The sequence below is a fragment of the Microtus oregoni genome, unplaced genomic scaffold, assembly GCF_018167655.1.
Source record: "Microtus oregoni isolate MIOR12 unplaced genomic scaffold, Mior012 000000F_ref0000247, whole genome shotgun sequence".
NCBI classification, from domain to species: Eukaryota; Metazoa; Chordata; class Mammalia; order Rodentia; family Cricetidae; genus Microtus; species Microtus oregoni.
In genome coordinates this window covers 15,888,740-15,907,911 of record NW_024543059.1, presented here as the reverse complement: position 1 = coordinate 15,907,911, position 19,172 = coordinate 15,888,740, and the positions used below count along the sequence as shown (strand labels likewise).

The window sequence follows — 19,172 nt, the reverse complement described above, 5'->3', positions numbered from 1 at the left end:
CCTGGCAGAGGAAGGGAAGGGCTAGGGAAAACCGACTGGAAGGGGAGCCTCCTTCTCCCTAGCCTGCTGGAACGCACCCAGAACAAGTCAGTGGCCTTTTCACCAGGGTGGACCACTAATGTAAGGGAAAAGGGGGTACTTGGAGAAATAAAATGCAGCCGGGTTGAGCCCCCCAGGGCCTCCCAAGCTGGATGAAAATCTTGTAGAGATAGTGGCCCTTTGGGCAAAAGTTAGGGCCAGGCAGGGGACCAGGTTCTCTGGATCCATATATCTCTCACAGGGGCCCTACCAGAGAATTCACACCCATTCTACAAAGAACATCAACAACATTTATTTACTACACAGGACAGAGTGGTCTGGGGTCCTCAGGAGCATGGGAACTGTGGTTGGGGAACAGGCAGGGCCGGAAGAGTCCGTGAAGTGGTACCCCCTGGAGGGTCAAACTCACTCCCGCCCCACCCACTGTCCATGCTGCTTTCCACAGGCTATTGGGCATGGTGACCCCAGGCAGGGGCAGACCTTCTGCAGCTGACCCTGGCTTGGAGCTCACTTTGTCGGAATTCCTCCATTCTCAGGCAAGCCCCCTGGGATGAAGGGGGTGTGGGAGGTGCTGGGTCCAGGTCAGCAGGCCTTTCAGCTGCCCTGCTCCTGAATCCCTAGCTAGGTCGCTCCACCTCCTTCCAGAGCTTGGGGACAGTCTGCGAAGCCTGCAGGGGGGGGGGGGACAACAGCAGGTGGGGTGCCCCTACCAGGCCTGCTGCAGTTTCCAGGCACCAAGGGGGACACCAGCAGCAATGGACACAGTCTGGCTTTGGTACTCCCCAAAATCTTCTCTCCTGACATGACCCTTTGCCTTTTACCCTAGACTCAGCCACTTCCAAGCTGTTTATAGGATCAATGACAATGATCTTGAAAGACTCCAGTTCCCCCACTTGTTAGCCATGCGGCTTGAGTCCTGTGCCTTAATTTCTTCAGCTATTAAAAAGAAAGAAGGGGGCCGGGGATGTAGCTCAGTTGATGGAGTGCGTACCTAGCATGTACAAAGTCCTGGGTTTGAAGCCCAGCATTGGTTAAACGGGGTGTGGTGGTATGCACCTGTGATTCCAGCACTAAGGAGGTAAGACAGGATGATCAGGAGTTCAAGATCATCCTCGGCTGCATAGTGAGTTCAAAGTCAGCCTGGGGTATCTGAGATCCTGTCTTTGAAAGGGGTTGGGGGGGGGCGGGAGGTGGTGGCGCACACCTTTAATCCCAGTACTCGGGAGGCAGAGGCAGGTGAATCCCTGTGAGTTCGAGGCCAGCCTGGTCTACAAGAGCTAGTTCCAGGACATTTAGGACTGTTATACAGGGAAATCCTGTCTCGAAAAACCAAAAAAGGGGGGGGGGGAGGGATTGGGGGTGGCTGGTTGGGATGGTACACATCTGTAATTCCAGCACATGGCTGAGGCAGGAGGATACTTCTTAGTTTCAGGCATGCTTGGGATATGAGCAATTACCCTGCTTTGTGGAAATTTCTCAAGAGTTGGTCGGTATTACAGTACCCCATCAATACACTGTGCTCTATAGAGGGGAAGGAGGAAGGTCTAGCCTGCTCTAACCAAGTAAAGCCAGATCATAGATGAGGAAACTGAATCTCGATCTCTAGGTTGAAGAGAGTCTCCAAGTCACATGGCAGCAAGCAGCCACAAAGTCAAGTGCGTCGCTGGGTCTCTTTCTATGTGCTCCTCCAGACTAGCCTGCCTATCCCACCTCAGGGGCAGGAGAGCTCACGCTTCCATCTGGTTTTGAGACCTGGGCCTCTGGTGAGAGAACCAGAGCATCATCTCCCAAAGAGAAGGCCTACTTGCTTCTCACCTGCCTTGGGAGCTTAGTGTACCAAGGATGCTGAAGGTACTGGAGTTGCTAAGGATACTGGAGGTGTCGGAGGTACTGGAGCAACCAAGGATGCTGAAGGCGTTGGAAGTACCAAGGGTAACGACGGTACTGGAGGAGCAGGATGTTTGTGGGTGAGGTCCTCAGGAATGTAGACAGTGTTCACCTCTTCAGGAATCTGTGGAGAGAGGGCAGGACCCGGTATGCCTAGTGGAACTAAAGGTGCTGGGGTGAGCCAAAGGCTGCAAACACTGTGTGGCGAGTGCCATCTTGTGGTCATGTTAAAAATTGCATGACACAAACATTCCTTTATAGCTTGCTATGGGCCCTGTCAGAACTGGCCCTGTCAGGGTGCTCAGGCAAGGCAAGAACCAAATAGGGTCCTTGTCCCACAAGGACAAACGCTGGGTGGCATAGAGTTCAGATTGCATTCTAGACTCTAACAAGACATGGGGGGGGGGGGGTTGAAAGATGAGCAGTGTGGCTTCTCAGAGCTAGAGTAGCATCCCAAAGTAGAACAAAGGAATGCAAAGACGGGAAACAGATCTGGGAAGTGAGGCATGGGTGGGGCTGCTCAGCCCTGCCTTCCCGCAGCTGTCTCACCCCTTCTCCTGGGAAGCTGGCTCATGACCCAGGCAGACAACCCAGGGGTAGTGTAGTGCTGGGATCCAACTCAGGACCTCATGCATAGGCGAGCATTTTACCAACTGAGGTATAGCCCCAGCCTTTGCTTTTCTGTTGGTTGAGGCAGAGCCTCACTCTGCAGCCCAGGTTGGCCTCAGACATGTGCCTATCCTCTTGCCTCAGCCTCTTCCCTAGGCTAGGATTGCTAGGTGACACCGCTGCTGTTAGGGTCGGGGACAGACTTTGGAAGTCATGACTAGAACACACCAGATTCAGGCCCCATGGTAGGCTGCTCGTGGACTCCACTCCCAGAGTGTGTAGAAAGAAAGGTATACACGGCCCCCTTGGGATCCCCAGGGGAAAGAAAGAAAGACGGGTAGGGAAAAGTCTTCAATTTACAGGCGACACCATGCCCTACATAGATTAGGTTAAGGCAAGGTGTGGGTGTGGCAGGGGTAAAGCTATCCTTGTATAGAGACAAGGTGGGGGGTATAGCTATCCTTGTATACAGACAAGGTGAGGGGGTACAGCTATCCTTGTATAGAGATAAAGTGGGGGTACATCTATCCTTTCATAGAGACAAGGTGGAGGGTATAGCTATCCTTGTATAGAGACAAGATGGGGAATACAAGGTTGGGGTATAGTTAGCTATCCTTGCATAGAGACAAGGTGGGGGGTACAGCTAGCTATCCTTGTATAGAGACCAGTCTCTAGAAATTACCTCCCAGTAGATGCTGTCCTCAAAGCAGTTTTCATCAGCCGCTTGTCCCCAGAACGGCAATTTCAAGATGAGCCCTAAATAGATCGGAGGACACAATGGTCAGGACACACTCTTTGTTTACCCCAACCTCTTCCCTCAGATGGACCCCACATTCCCAGTCCCACAGCTGACAATACAGGTATCAGGTATTTCGGGGAGACCCAGGTCCACCCTTGAGACATGTTCTTGGGTCCCTCCCCTTAGTAAGTCCCCCACCAGGACCCCATCTTTTCTAGTGTAGCCACTCTCACTCACCCACAATGATGCCGCCCACCAGGGCTATAGCCAAGGTCAGGAGGAGGCTAAATATCTGGGATCTGCCCTGCATTTTCTTGGTCCAGTCTGCCTTATAGCCCCCAAAGCCAAATGAATGGAGCAGCCTGGGACAGAGACAGGAATGAGTGAGGACCCCCATGGAGAGGCCAGGGAACTGATTACTGCTACCCCACCCATGTGTTCTTGAAACCCCAAGCCTCCTCCATCCCGATTACTCTATTCCTCTCTTGGACCCTTGTGGAAGGTCTGAGGGTGGGGAGAGAAGCCAGTGAATGGTCTAGAGTGGAAGAAGAGGGTAAAGGAGGAAGACACGTCGGGTCCCACAAAAAGAAGGAATAGAGAACAAAGGAGAAAACCCCACTTCTCACACCTTCTCCACACTTACCCTGGCTCTCCGTAGATATCAGGAGAGGAGTAGGCTGCTGTTATGGCACCCACGATGCCGCCTATGATGCCAGGGATGCCGTGCAGGTTGTGAATGCCACATGTGTCCTGGATGCGCAGGCGGGACTCCAGGAATGGCTGCGGGGAGGAGGGAAGGTGGTGCTGCTCAGGCCGTGGCTGTGGCAGGGGCACGGGAGGCCTTCAAAAACACAGATCTAGTGTTCCCTAGGCCTCACCCCTTCTTCCTCTCCCTGCTTTCTGGAACAAAACCCCCCACAGCATCCCCAGTCCCAGCCCTAGGGTCCTCACCGATAGGTACGCAAATCCTAGGGTGGAGAAGATGCCACAGAAGAAGCCCACGATGAGGGCGCCGTAAGGTGTGAGCATCATCTCCGCGGCTGTGCCCACGCCCACCCCGCCTGCAAGTGTGGCATTCTGGATGTGCACCTGGGCAGGGTAGACAAAGCGTGCAAGCTCTCAGCTCTGTTCCTGGAGCGTGGCCTGCCTTCACACGTCACGCAAAGCTGGGAGCCGGGAACAGCTCAGATTCTGCCTCAGCAGGCCAGGAGCAGGTTGGCCTTGGCCCCAGCCGAACACAGCTGCTTTGTGTGCTCTGCAAGTAAGTCATCCATGACCCCCCAGCAGGCCTGGACATGGTCTGTGTCCATGAGGCAGTGTGCTGCTGGATACGCCCATGGACCCTTGAAACCCATCTGCCCATTCCCTTTCTCTCCATGTCGACCTGTGGGTCAGTGGGTGTATCTGAGTGCACGCTGTATCTATACCAGGGATTTGTGGGCCCCCACGCATACCCAGCTGCTACCATGTTCTTCGTCAGCCATGCCAGGTCCTGGGCTGCTGGCTCCTCTAACTGTGGGGACTGGTACAGCTTTAAAAAGCCCAAGAGGCCAGTGGTGGTGTCAGGAGGATAAAGACCTGGCAGCGGGGGGGGGGGGGGGGATCCGCACGCACACGGGCAATTCTCCCAGGCGGGCCTGCTATGACACACAGCTGGTACTGGCTAATAGCATTTCAGGCTGTGGGGAAGACAAGAACACTTGGCAGGGATGGCCTTCTGTGAATACCCAGGTTTGGGTGTGCCAATCTAGAAGCTGCCTGCCACAACGAGGTGCAGGCAGGGCGAGACAGTCAGATAGGTACCTCCCCGCAGAAGCCCCTGCTCACCATGTCCAGCCTGCCCTTCTTGTGTATGATACTGGACACTGCCACTGTGGTTAGCACACTAGCCGCCAAGGAGAGGTAGGTATTGAGGGCTGCTCGGTGTTGGGTATCTCCGTGGGAGCAACTGGCTGAATTGAAGCTGGGCCAGTATATCCACAGGAAGAGGGTGCCTGGGTCAGAACATATGCAGGCCAGGGGCCAGGATAGGGGGTGTTAGGCCAGGCTCACAGAGCCCAAGTGGAGGCTCTGCCTTTCAGCTCGAGAGATGGCCGGCTGCTTCCAGCCTATAAGAATCACTCTTATGAGTGCTCCTTCTGGAAGATCCTCCTGGCCCAACTCACCTAGATCCCACTTGGCCTCCCACGCCACGTCACAAAGCCTTCTCTGTCTCCCCGACCCCAGGACTGGTTACTCGTCGCCTATTCTTAGAACATCGTGGGGGAGAGTTTCTCCTCTCTGTAGACAGATTAGCTGGTGGCACTACTGTCTCTCAGTCTACAGGGTGATGGAAGGGAGGGCTGGGTCTGATAGACATCACAAGTTCCTTTTTCCACTCCGTCTGCCTTGGGTTATTCCAGGAGGGAGAGAATTGGACACCCAGGAGTCTAGAAGTATCTACAGGGCACTTCATTCTGCCCTTCCTCCCAAAGAACCAGCAGCCACTGACTATGTGGAGACCAGGGATGCACACGACAATCCTCACCCACCATGCAGAGCCTCGCACATTTATAGTGGCCTTCACCCAGCATGGCTGTTCTTACTCGTGACGGGCGTTCCGCTCTTCATTCATTATGGTGACCTTCACTCTCTGTGGCAGCCTTCCAGCTAGTCCTAGTTGGTCTTACCCACTCATGGCCGTCTGACCAATCCTAGCAGCCGGTATAGCTCCCCCACCATGGTGGCCCTCACCAACATGGGAAGACCTCCCCCACCATGGCTGCCCTCACCAACAGGACAGCCGTTCGTTCTCACCAATCATGGCAAAAAGGTCCGAGTGGTACACTGAACTCTGTCTCTGCTTGCTCTGCTCCAGATTCTTTCGGTAGAGGATCCAGGTCACTGTGAGCCCAAAGTAGGCGCCAAATGTGTGGATGGTCATAGAGCCCCCTGCATCCTTTGCCTGGAGTGCAAGGGGCCTGTCAGGGCCTGGTACCCTTTCCCCCTCCTTCTTCACAGTACTCCCCACCCCACACATATGCACACACGCTTAGCTGTCTCATGACTCTAGCTGTGGAACACAGAGCCTAGTTCCCTGTCCCTGTTGCCTTATTTCTTCCTGTGTGTGTGTGTGTGTGTGTGTGTGTGTGTGTGTGTGTTTGTTCATTTTGTCAATCTGACACAAACTAGAGTCACTTGGAAAGAAGAACCTTCAATTGAGAAAATGCCTCCATCCAGCTGGTCTATAAGCAAATCTGTAGGGCATTTTCTTGATGTAGGAGGGCCAGCCTTGGGTAGGGGGGTTTTGAGTTGTGTAAGAAAGCTGGCTGAGCAAGTCATGAGAAGCAAGCCGGGAAGCAGCATTGCTCCGTGGCCTCTGTTTCAGTTCCTGTCACCAGGTCCCTGCCAGGACTTCCTTTGACAACAGACTGTCAAATGGAAGTCTAAGCAAAATAAATCCTTTCCTCCCCCAAGCAGGTTTTCATCACAGCAATAGAAACCCTAAGACAGTTCCTACAGCAACCAATTGAGCAGAGGGAGGTAGGGATGTTGACTGGCTAGCCAACAAAAGGCCAGGGCCCTTTCCTTGCGTCCTCTCCTTGGCTTCCTTAGCTCTCCTGGCATATGCTCTGTAGCGCCCTCTGCTGGGCTGCCTAGCCCTGGCGGTCAATCCTTAACACAGGGCATGCTCAGTACCTCTTTGCTTGGACCCCTCACTGAATTGTAAATTCTGGGGCTTATCTCAGTGTGGCTCGCTCCCCTCTGCCTATAGCCTTCAGTCTAGCTCAACAGAGCCGCAGACTCTGAAATCTAAGTATGTCTGATGCACTGGCCAGGTGCTAAGGCAGAGAGCATCCAGACATGCAACCTTCCTTTCTCAAACAGGGCCCCAAGGGCTGTGAAGAAAAATAGACGAAAAACAATGTAAGAGCTATGCAAGGCAAAGCAATGGCCCAAGCCATGCTAGGGCCAGGAGGGGACCACACGGAAGGAAGCATGCAGGGCCTCTCTGAAGTGACATTTAAATTGATATGTGGTTCGTGAAAAGAATAAAGATGGCTGTTTCAGGATGAGAAGATAGCAAGGGCGAAGTTCTTGACAGGATCAAGCTCCATGCAATTGGGGGTATAAAGGAGGTCCCGACAAAAAGCAGTCCCTGGTGGCAGAGCCAAGCCTGCGTTTTGGAGGGAGAGGAAGCTGGAGCCAGAATTTGCAGAGCCTTAAGTATCCTAAGTGAAATGAAAGCTGTGGTAGTTTTCATTGGGGGGGGGGGGGGGGGGGAGCGATCCTCCGTGTCTGGTGAGAAGCCTGCTCGGGCTTCTGGTGGAGAACAGAGTCAGAGATGAGCGAGTCAGTGGCTGAGGGCTAAAAGAGAAAGGCACAGTGGCTGACTGGAGTTTAGTGTGGTCTAAATTCCTCCCCCAGCGTAGGGAGTGTTCCAGGCTGGGCTCAAATGTAGAAGGTGAGGCTCAGAAACGCATACGGGAGTCAAATAATATATGCTCCTTCACACTGAGGCATCAGGCAGGTTCCTGAGAGGCAGATGTCTAAGGGGCTGTGTGCCAGGGCACGGACTCAGCCAAACCCAAAGCACAGCGTTCTCGCCACGTGAACGTCAATTTCTGAGGTTGCGGCATCCGCCACCAGTGCAGTTGTATGGGGTCACCTCTCTGGGATCCTTCCTGGCAGATCTCTCCTCCACACACTGAGTTTTTCTCCTGGGAGAAAGATCTGGGGGATGGATGCATGCCCCAGTATGTGCAGGAAGGTCCCACTCTTCCCATCTGATGGGAAAGAAAGGAGGTAAAAAAGAAAAAAAAAAAGACAAGAACAAAAACCCAAATTCAGAGAAGGCCTGCTCTGCCCAGATGCTAGGCAGATGTGTTAGACAGACAGTGATTCTGCTAGGGTAGCATCATGATTCCTCCTTTGTAGATGAAGAAACTGAGGCAGGAAACTAAATAACTCACCAGGTTGCGTATATCCACAGACCTCTCTTTCTGTCTCCCTCTTTATCTCCCCCAATGTCTCCCTCCCGCTTCTAAGTAAGTTTTGTTTACCTCTATCAGGTAGAGGATGATGTACTCATTCACTGCGAAGAGGGTCACTTGGAAGAAGGTCATGATAAGCAGTTGGACTGGGCTGATCTTGCCTAGAACTGCCCCAAAGGCCACACAGGTAGACGCCACACAGAAGTCAGCTTCGATGATGCTATCGGGAGACAGACCAGCGAGGAGCTGCAGTTACAACCAGAAGCGACACTCCAAGCCTTTGGTCCTCTGTGGACTGAGACCGGTGGTTTAATCCTCCTGAGCCTCAGTTTCACTCTCTGTGATAATGCGCTCATCCTAGCTAGGACCATACATGCATAGTGCGCCCAGTGAAAAGCCTGCTTTGGCCTCTGGCGGAGACCGGCCTGACTTAGAGGACAGAGTCAAGCTTGGATGGGGTCAGAGATGAGAGAGTTGGTGGCTGAGGGCTAAAACAAAATGGCACTGTGACTGACTGGAATTTAAGGTGGTCTAAATTCCTCCTATAGGGTAGGGAGTGTTTCAGGCTGGGCTCAAAGGTAGAAGAGGAGGCTTGGAGATGTATAAAGTAATCAGATACTATTCTCCTCCACAAGAAGGCTCCTGTGTGGCAGTGGGTGTTAGCAGTGGGCGTCGTGTCTTCCCTTGACAGTCTTGTGGGCTCTATGCTCAGGAACCCAAGTGGTCCATTCACTGTTGTTGAACAAGCCCCGTATTTAGGGTGCAACCCTGTCCCCTGTCTTCTGCTTGCCTTTCCAGAACCTCCTCTTATTGTCTCTGTTTGCCAAAAGCCCTCCTCAGTCCCTCCCACGTGGCCCCTGCCCCTGACACTGCATTCACTCCAGAGTCACTCACCCTGCCCTGCCATGGCCTTCTGGGTCCTCCTTGTCACTGTACCCACAAGGAAAGGTCAGCATCCACACAAGAGACAGAAGGACCTTCCCACAGGAAGTAAAGATCTAGCGTGGTGCTGGGCATAAGGAGGAGGCAGGAAGGCCCAAAAAAGGGATGGGGCAAAGGGTGGCACAAAGGCTCCCCTCAATCCTGAAATGCCCAGGCTCAGCCACCGCAGCAAGGGAGTCAAGGAGGCATGGTCACCTACTGCAGCCACGCAATGCCTGCACCTGCAGGAGACCCTGCTTCTGCCCACCTCCTGTTTTGCAGGGCGTATTGTCCCCTGCTGGCAGCAAGGCAACCCTGCATTCTCAAGCAGAGTTCCAGTGCAGCTCATGAGACCATGGAAGCTGTCAGTGGGGTGGGTGTAGGGAGAACAGGGTTGCTTTGTCAAGGCTGTCGAATACAGAGATCCCGCATGTGTGAGGGTGTGTGTAAAACACAGACTCGGGGGCTGGAGAGATGGCTCAGAGGGTAAGAGCATTGCCTGCTCTTCCAAAGGCCCTGAGTTCAATTCCCGGCAACCACATGGTGGCTCACAACCATCTGTAATGAGGTCTGGTGCCCTCTTCTGGCCTGCAGGCATACACACAGAAAGAATATTGTATACATAATAAATAAATAAAAAATATTTTTTAAAAAAAACACACACACACAGACTCAGGGTGAAACAATCTTACTGAGGTCCAGTTTCTGGAATGAAGGCAGGACCTCTCCAGAGGATATTTAGAGAATGTCCCACCCCCCCACCCCCACCACTGCTAGCCTTGCTCTGCACTGTGTCTGCGGGATCTGCCTGAAAGGGTGATGGGCTACTGAGTAAGCAGTCACGTGGCCTCCTGAATCATCTCCCCCAAACGCAGAAGGTGGGTACTTCTCATCATCAATATTTTATCACTCTGACATGAAGGCTCAGCGAGGCCCAGTGACTAGCCAGAGTTCTCCAGATGCATCCCAAAGAGCCACCTGATGGAGGTGCCCCTCAGGGGGGAGAAAGAGCAAGAACAGAAAAGCCGGGCTTCTGCCCATCGACACCCGGGAGGTGGATCTGGCTACCACATGTTAGGGGCCTCGGGGAGGCCTGAGCAGAGCTCACAGAGGAGAACTGCCCCAGTGTGGCAGGTGAGCATAGCCAGGGCAGATGTCAGAAGTATATCCATACCTATAAACCCACACACTAGGTCTGGCAACAACACACCCATCCTAGCCTTGGGCTCCCAACATCAGCTTCAGGGCAGTTGGCTGGAATCTAATCCCCCAAATCCAGTTTGCCCATACTCTATTTATCAAGTGACCAGCTTGCTGACTAAGTAGTTCACCTCGAACTTGCTAACTCAGGGTTTGTAACCTCTCTTTTGAAAAAAAAAATATATATATATAACGGTATACTTTCTCATGTGTTACAGCCATTCTACCGTAGTGGCTGATTAGACATATAACAGGTAGACTCATGCTTTGGGCCTATGGTATTGAGGCTGTTTTGTGAACGTCACAGATTTTACTGAAGGCAGTTTATCTACTCCACTGTCTTTCCTGTTTCTTTCCGTGTGTCAGTCACTGGCCACTTCTCTAAAGAGGAGAGGGAGGTACCCGGTGGGAAAGGGCTGGTAACACTCATCAAACTGAGAAGTTATCACAGGAGTCACTTACAGGACTGGAGGTGAGAGGAGAGGTTGGTGCCCCACCCTGAAAACCCACACCAGCCTTCCAGCTCTTATTCCGCCAGAAGAGGTGGCGTGCAAGGAGAGAGGGGGCTCCATTTGGCTGAGGTCCTCATTGCTGTTCCCAGCAAGGAACCCTCTGAGAAGAGCTCAGGCATCTGGGCCGCCCTCCTGGGTCCCTGGGGCTGCATTGTCTCAGAGCATTTCAGTGTGTGGAAGGGAGGCTTGGGCTCTTCCTTCCTCTTCTGGAGAAAAGACTATCCTCCATCATGGGAGAGAGACCCTCCCACGGTACCTGGATAACATTATGTACAATCTCTATCTGGAGAGCAGCGATAAGAAAACCGTGTGCGTAGCACAGCTGCAGGTGTCTATCACCGGACCAAGGTGTACTGAAGGAAGAGCCACCTTACCCCAAATCCTCAGAGCCCACTGCCCTCTTCCTGTCTTCCTGTCCCTGCCCACTCCCTTTAACCCCCCCCCCCCCCCGACTCCCATCGCCTCTCCCTCACGGTACCTGCACTACCATCCTGTTAGGCCTCTCTTTCTGAGCCTTTTCCAGTTTTTCTCGCCACCCACCCGTAGGGCCCTCCCTGTCACCACAGGACCCATCCCAATCCAGACCCCGACCCCATCCCCACTCCTGAGCCATGCCCACTCAATCCTTCTCCCCAGGACTCACCCCCAGCCAAAGCCAGCTAGTGAGCATCTCCCAGTCCACCTGTGCTCCCTCCCCACCCAGAGTCCTCCCCACCCAGGGTCCACCCCACCACTGCCAACCGCCCTCCCCGCTGGACCCAGACGGGTCCATCCCGCCTGCCCCTCCCCTGGAACTCTCCCGGGCTCACTTCTCCACGCTCAGGATAATGTGGCCTTCTTCAAAGAAGCGGAACCAGCCCTGCATGAGCAGCGCCCACTGGATGCCGAAGGCTGCCAGCAGGAAGTTGAAGCCTACGGCGCTGAAGCCATAGCGCTGCAGAAAGGTCATGAGGAAGCCGAAGCCCACGAAGACCATGGCGTGCACATCCTGGAAACCTGCCAGGAGGGAGGGCGCAGTTGAAGGTCTCTGCTGCCTAGAGAAGGTCCACCATGGCTTTGAGTCTGACAGGCCAGCCACAGCCTAGGACAGCTCTTGTATTTTCAGCCACACTGACAGAACCTGGAGCCCTGACCTCCCTCTTCTCCTCATCCCTGCTCCCTTCTTCTAGGTAACCAGACTACATCTGGGTGGCCATAACAAGAGGCCTCTTGATGGGTTAAATAAATAAATAGCCACTACCTTCATCTTCAGGTTCTCTGGAGGGAGCCAGGGGACTAGCGGTGGCTCTCCAGATTAGACCTCTGGGTAATAGGATCAAGATGACTGAGCGCACCCTTGGGAGATGACACTTTTCTTGTTCCACCCTCCATCTGGATGGCACTGCTGGTCCACATGCCCTCCCCTCCCGCCCACCTGTCCCGCCCCCCCTCCCCCAGCCTTGCTGGGTTGTGGAATGCAGGGCCTTCACTCATATGCTTTATCCATGAGCTTCTTCCATGGGCCCTGGGCATTTAAAGTGGAGGCCAAGCTGAGTTACACTCTGGGTCCAGAGTCTAGAGAACAGATCATCTTGGGTAACGTAGTCTCCCCCCTCTCCACTGTAACCTTTCCCTCAGGGGAGAAGAATCAAAGCTAATCTGAATAAACAGGACTTCTGGGAGGCCAAGCATTGGTGCACACAGCTATCATGTCCACACCCCGCCTCCGCCTCCACCACCGAAGGCACCTCCTCCAGCCATGCAGTGGAAGGAGTCTCTCTCTCTCTCTCTCTCTCTCTCTCTCTCTCTCTCTCTCTCCCACACACACACCAAATGCACATCCTCCAACCCATGCAGTGGGAGGGTTATCTCTACCACACACCCGCAGCAAATGCATGTCCTCCAACCATGCAGTGGGAGGAGTTATCTCTCCCCCCCAACACACACACCAATTGCATAGCCTCCAACCATGCAGTGGGAGGAGTTATCTCTCCCCACCACACTCCCCACAGCAAATGCACATCCTCCAACCATGCAGTGGAGAAGTTGGAACACCAGTGTTTCATCTTTGGGATGGACAGCTGTTATCAAACAGACTTGGATTGCAGCACATTTTATATGTTGCAGAGGTAAAATACAGATGTGTAGTAGAGTTCTTGGCATAGTGTGCACCCAGAACAGGTGACCCAATTGGGCAGCTGTCTTTATTTATTATTGCTCAAGCACTGCCTCTATTTCCAAGTCTGACCAGATTTCTACCCCACTGTGATCCCGGCAAGTCCCCTCCCCACTCTGAGCCTCAGTTTCTAATAAAGCTAAAGGGGTGAGCTGAAATGATGTGGGATGGGTTGGGGGAATCTAAGCTGTTCTGCCAGCACTAATACTGTTTGCTTTTAGTAGAGCCCAAGAAAACAAAACAAGAGACAGCAAAGAGCTTTAGTAAGTGAAAACTTAAGTGTGGCGGCACACACCTTTAATCCCAGCACTCGGGAGGCAGAGGCAGGCGGATCTCTGTGGGTTCGAGGCCAGCCTGGTCTACAGAGTGAGTTCTAGGGTTACACACAGAGAAACCATGTCTTGGGGAGAAAAGAAAAGCTCAGACAGTGAAAACCTAATAGAAATAGGACACAAAGGAACTGTGGATGCCATGTGACACAAAGAGCCATACAGAAGGGCTCCCGTTGGCCTCATCTGGGGCAATTTAAGCACCAAAATAATGGTTTCTCATAATAAGTTACAATCATTTACATACAGGAATTCACGAGTCCATGCTGATGATAAACGGGCAAAAATGGACAAGGGAGCAAAGAGGACTCTGTCCGCAATGGAACACTGAGGACTCTGCTTAGAATTTGGGTAGAGAGTTGGGATTGGAGAAATGGTTGCTTTCACAGCAGCAGCCCCATGAGTGATGCTAATGCAGGGGGAAATTCCAAGAAGAGCAGGGCTTCGCACCATCTTAAAGATTCTGCCAACAAATGACTCATTGCTCTCAAGGGAGAAACAAACAATAGTAATTGCACAGAGGAAAAATTAGGTTACATATTAACAGGGGGAATAAAAATTAACATGTCCAATGGTGGCAGAAGGACATTGTGTGCCTCCAGATGGGACATCCTATAAAGGAGATATCCCCTGGTATCCCCCATAGGGTGCTCTCCCTCAGACTGCAGGAACAAATTTAATAATGAAAAAACAATTGGGCAAAGAAAAAAAGAAAGAAAAAACAATTGGGCACAGAAGGAGGAGTCTATTGTTGAAAGGGGTTGAGGCTGAGGCAGGGTACAATGGCACATGCCTGGTAGTCCAGCACTTGACAGATTGGCCCGGAAGACTGCCAGCTTCTGCTTCATAGTAAGACCTTGTCTCAAAAACAAAACAAAACGATGGTGGTTAAGCTGTACTCTTGAAAATTAACCAAGTCATGGAAAACGAAGAAAAGGCTTTTTTTTATGTTCCAGATTAAAAGATATGCCAATTATACTTAATAAATACATCTACGCTTGATTTGGCAGAGAGTATGGGGAAGATCTTAAAAAAAGTTATTAGGTTAGCGAGAGAATTAGGTATTGATGGCGGGTTAAGATTCCTCACCCAGGTGGATGTATGAAGCTGAGTACCGTTGATCTGGAAGTGAGTGCTCCTTACTCCTGTTCTGAGGGAAGAAGACTATGAGGAATGTGAGTGACCCCCCAAGTGATTCATGATGGGTCTATATGTGTGTGTGAGTGTGTGTGTGTGTGAATGTATGTAGTGTGTGAATGTATGCTGTGAGTATGTGTTGTGAGTGTGTGTGTGTGAATGTATACAATATGAGTGTGTGTGAATGTATGGTGTGTGTGTGTGAATGTATGCTGTGTGAGTGTGTGTGAATGTAAGCCGTGTGTATGTGTAAATGTAGGCTGTGTGTGTGAATGTATGCTGTGTGCGAGTGTGTATGAGTGTGTGTGTATGCATGCCGTGTTTGTGTGTGTGTATATGCATGCCGTGTGTGTGTGTGTGTGTGTGTGTGTGTGTGTGTCTGTGTGTGTGGCTGGAGAAAGAGCAATGCCTGCACCTGAAATAAAGTACATTGCAGCACACTGTGTCTCTCTGTGTTCTCTCTATTTTTGCAGCGTCTGTAAATTTAAAATTATTTCCAAAGAAAAAGTTGAAAGAGAAACAAAAGTCAGCTCCAGGGACCTGCCAGGCCACCTGCTTCCCTCTGGTTCCCAGTCCCACTGCAGGGGCTTGGGTGTTTCCTTTACTAAAGGACTGTTACAGAATAGCCAGCAAACGCCTCTCTCAGAATAATGCCCCCTCACTGAGAAGCTTTCTGACCACATACTTATTTTTTTTCTTAACAAGGTCTCAGTTTGTAGTTGTCCTGGAACTCACCATGTAGACCAGGCTGGCCTCCAATTCACAGAGATTCACCTGCTTCTGCCTCCCGAGTGCTGGGATTAAAGCTGTGTGTCACTACACATAGCTGTGACCACCTACGTTAAGGGAGGCTGTCCCCTCCTGGTACCCTCATTTCCTTCCCGGTCCCATTACAAAGTGAAGTTGTATGTTTGCTTGTTTGTGTAATCTTCTAGACCAGAAAGCTGCAGGAAGATGTGCTGTGCCCGTGCTGACTGCCAGGGCATTCTTAACACCTAGGCGAGCACCAAGGGGCGCTCTCCACGATATTCTCAAGAATACAGCATACTGGCTGCTCTCACAAGGGACTGGGGTTCAATTCCCAGGACCTAAGTGATAGAATGATGGCTCATAATCATTTGTGACTCCAGTTCCACGGGATCTAAACCCTTTGGTCTCTGCAGGTACTAGGAAACGGCACCCTGAGAGCCTTGGCTCCTCTTAGATACTCTCTACTTTACAGCACAGTCCCGCCCTACAGAGAGGCAGTCTGAGGCTCAAGGTTAGGTCGCCAGGTGAGAGATTTGACCCAGATGTTTCACTGAGAGGCTCATCATGAGGCTATGCTGCCGCCTTCTCTAGTTAAATGAGTTCTGATGGATGAAACCGAGTCTGATGTATACATCATCCATCCAGGCGAGCCTGGAGGCTCTGGCCTCAGGAGACAGGCTCTGAGTCGTGGGAAATCTGGGCATCCTTGACTTCAGGCCCATTTCTAACACATCTTGACCTCCCTCTGGGTCTCTGGAAAGCTTCTGTGGTCAGGACCTGGTGACCCTCCTTGACCCAGCTTCCATTGTCAGAGCTCATGGTCACTGAAGCTGCGACAGCAGCTAGGAGGAGGCTTCACGTTCAGCAACTGACGTGGCACTTCAGATCTCCCAAGAGCAGGAGAGTAGGTTCCCAGCTAGCTCTGTGTCAGCTGTCTGCGAGGGGCTGTGGCAGGGATGCTGATTTCAGGCCCTGGTGCTGACCTGCTCCAGAAACCAGAGACACCAGGCAGGTTCCACTGATCCCTTGAGTAGGGATGAAGCTCCCACAGCACGCCCTGAATGGGTGCTGATGGCTACAAGCCAAGAACTAGGAGAACCACAGGGGCCCACCCTTTGGAATCACCTGGTCATGCAGAAACCAGGGCCTGGAGATGCATCTGGCCAGGAAGCATCATGCTCCTTCGAGTCTAACCACAGTCACCATGATCTAGCAACTCAAAGATCCATGCTGGGGAGAGGCAAAGGATGAGATGTGGGGTGAGAGAGTCACCAAGAGGATAGGCTCAGACGCCAGAGTAACTGCCTGGATTCCTGGTTTCTTACTGGGTGACCTGTGTGAGATACACCTACTATATGTTCAGTTTTCTCATCTGTGAAATGGGGTGTGTGGGAGAGTAGCAACGTCTCCCCTTGAGGATTGGTAGTGATGAGCAAGGAGAGATCCCATGCTTAACTGGAGCTATTTCAGCCACCACAGCACTTCCTGTGCTTGCCAAGGAACACAGCTTCCTCCCACTTCCTGCTTCTGGACAAGCGCCCCCCCCCATGGAGTTAGAGACAAGGGCAACTGGGGGGCATCCTTGGTGTTTAGGGTTCCCTTCTCCCTCAGCATTTCCCCCTTCTCTCTCCGAGTCCTTCTCTTAGGCCATTCCTAACCTCTCATCCCTCTTCCTAGGCTTCTCGTTCAGAGGTCCCTTGGCTACCCTGATCTCTCCTCATTGTCAGAGATGGACTGCCTGCTCGGAGCTCAGCATCACTGGCCTTGGGTGTTTTGACAATAAATCTAGGAGTCCTTGAGGAGCAGAGGATATACAACTCGTTTGTCTAGAGTGACCATAAATCCTAATTCACTGGAACAGTCAGGGTTTATGTCTTGTTCCCAACACTCCGGCCAACACCCTTGGGTGACCCTCTAGATAAACACTTACGGGGTAATGGAAAAGAAGACAGGTGGCTGGGTGAAGAGGGACAGTATAGGAGTTGGGGAGACTGAGGACTGCATCCCTTCTTAGGAGGTGTGAGGTTCTATAGCTTCCTGTGGGGTCTCGATGCCCTGTGCTGCCAGCCCAAGAGCTACAAATGCCCACGAAAGGAAGCCTTTCCCTCGTACTTTTCTATGGGGCTGGCTCTGGTGCCCAGATGTGGGCAAGACAGCTGAAGATGAGATGAAATAAGACAAGGATGAATCCTACACTCGCCTGCTTCCCCATTGCCTGCCAAGTTCCCACACAGAAGAGGAAGGTTTGGGAGATTTACCCTGTGAATTCTGAAGCCACAGCTGTCAAGACCTCTTTTGAAGCACACAGCCCTGAACGGGGGCCCCTTGATTTCCAGACACAGAGGATGCCCTGCTGCTGAGCATACAAGCTGCAGAGGGAACAGAGGTTGACATAGCAGCTGTTGGAGAAGAGCTTCAGGGTCCCCTCAAAAACAAATGGCCCATAACCACATGAGCGCCGGCTGTTAGAAGAATTGTCACTGGCTGCCGGTAGACAGCGTGGAAATTCAGAAAGCACAGGGCACTGGCAGACCCTGGGCTGGCAGTCCAAGGTCAGGCTGCCTGGGGTGACCTTGGGCTAGTTCTCCGTGCCCTCAGAGATGCCTGAAGTCCTCAGGTGCCTGTGTTTAGTGCTCTTGGGTTGATGGCTTTGTTATAAAGTGAGGGTCACACTCCCAGTACTTCTTCACACCCCTCCTGTGCGGTGACTCCCACCAGCACCCCTAGTCAGTGGAGAAGGAAGTTAGGGTCCTTTATGATTGCCATCTGCTTGAGAGCACCCCCAAAGCAGCAGAGCCATGATAGAAAAAAAAAAAAACCTATGTCATTCCAGGACCATATCCTTCTTCATCATCTTCTTCTTTTTTCTTTTTGATGTTTATGAGGGATTTGCCTGCATGAGTGTCTGTGTGCCACATGTGTGTCTGGTGCCCACAGAAGGCAGAAGAAGTCATCAGATTCCCTGGAACTGCAGATATAGATGGTTGTGAGCCACCACATATGTGCTAGGAATCAAACCCCCATCTTCTGGAAAAGCATCCAGCGTCCTTAACTGTTGAGCCATCTCTCCAACCTCTGTAGTCACACTCTTAACCACAATATGGATGCAGACAATCCCAGGGCAGGGAAGGGTGTCCAGCTTTTTCTCCAAAGCCAAAGGGGGTGGGTGTTATGACCTCCTGGCCCAACACCACCTGTGGCCCACGAAACCTGTCTCCATAACAAAAGTGGAGGGTCATCATGCCATCCTTGTGACCGCTGACATTGGACCAACCCCCTATTTAAAGTGTATGGGAGCCAGGTCATCTGCTGGTTGGTTAATGGAGGTGGAACTCTGGCTTTTGAGGACCAAGAAGGACAGGGACATAGGAGCGTCTGATGGTTGGGAGAGATGAAAGTTAAATAAAAAAGTAAAACAATCCAAACTAACCAAACACCAATAATAATAATAATAATAAAAAGGCAGCCCACCTCTCCCAGCTGAGTGCCCATACTCAGATTTCCATAGCAAGTGTGAGCACGTATGACCACTTCTCCCAGGCTGAGGTAGGAGAGTGCCCTGGTGCGGAGCCTACTCTGGGGCCAGCTCGGGACTGTGGGGCAGTATCGCCCCTTCATCTCCATCCTGTTCCAGAGGCAGAGGCAGACCTAAAGCGGAGAGCAGTCAGGCGGTCGTCCAATGGGAACCACCAGGAGACTCTACAGGGGAGACTGCCAGCCATAGGACTTACTTGAGTAGCGATAGTAAAAGTCGTTCTCAATGTCGCTAGAGATGTTCTTGAGCTTCTTCTCCAACCACCAGCGGGCATCCGCCTGGATGTCGTAGCGCACGAACACGCCGAAGAGAACCACCATCACCACCTGCAGGACCAGGCAGATGACGGGCAGCCGCCCCCGGAGGTTGGTGTTCAAAGCCATGCT

At 52.1% G+C, this 19,172-nt stretch overlaps 1 protein-coding gene across 1 annotated transcript; it reads right to left on the bottom strand.

Annotated features, from left to right (window-relative positions):
* Positions 1-451: 451 nt before the first annotated feature.
* Rhcg (Rh family C glycoprotein) lies at positions 452-19,169 on the bottom strand. The gene is made up of 11 exons (XM_041657655.1): positions 18,983-19,169; positions 11,690-11,876; positions 8,317-8,467; positions 6,071-6,218; positions 5,102-5,268; positions 4,226-4,363; positions 3,918-4,054; positions 3,512-3,636; positions 3,218-3,291; positions 1,855-2,050; positions 452-707 (listed from the first exon to the last, which is right to left on the bottom strand). The coding sequence occupies exons 1-10, from the start codon at positions 19,167-19,169 to the stop codon at positions 1,868-1,870; spliced, it is 1,497 nt and encodes a 498-aa protein (XP_041513589.1). The 3' UTR covers positions 452-707; positions 1,855-1,867.
* Between the last annotated feature and the right edge of the window lie 3 nt (positions 19,170-19,172).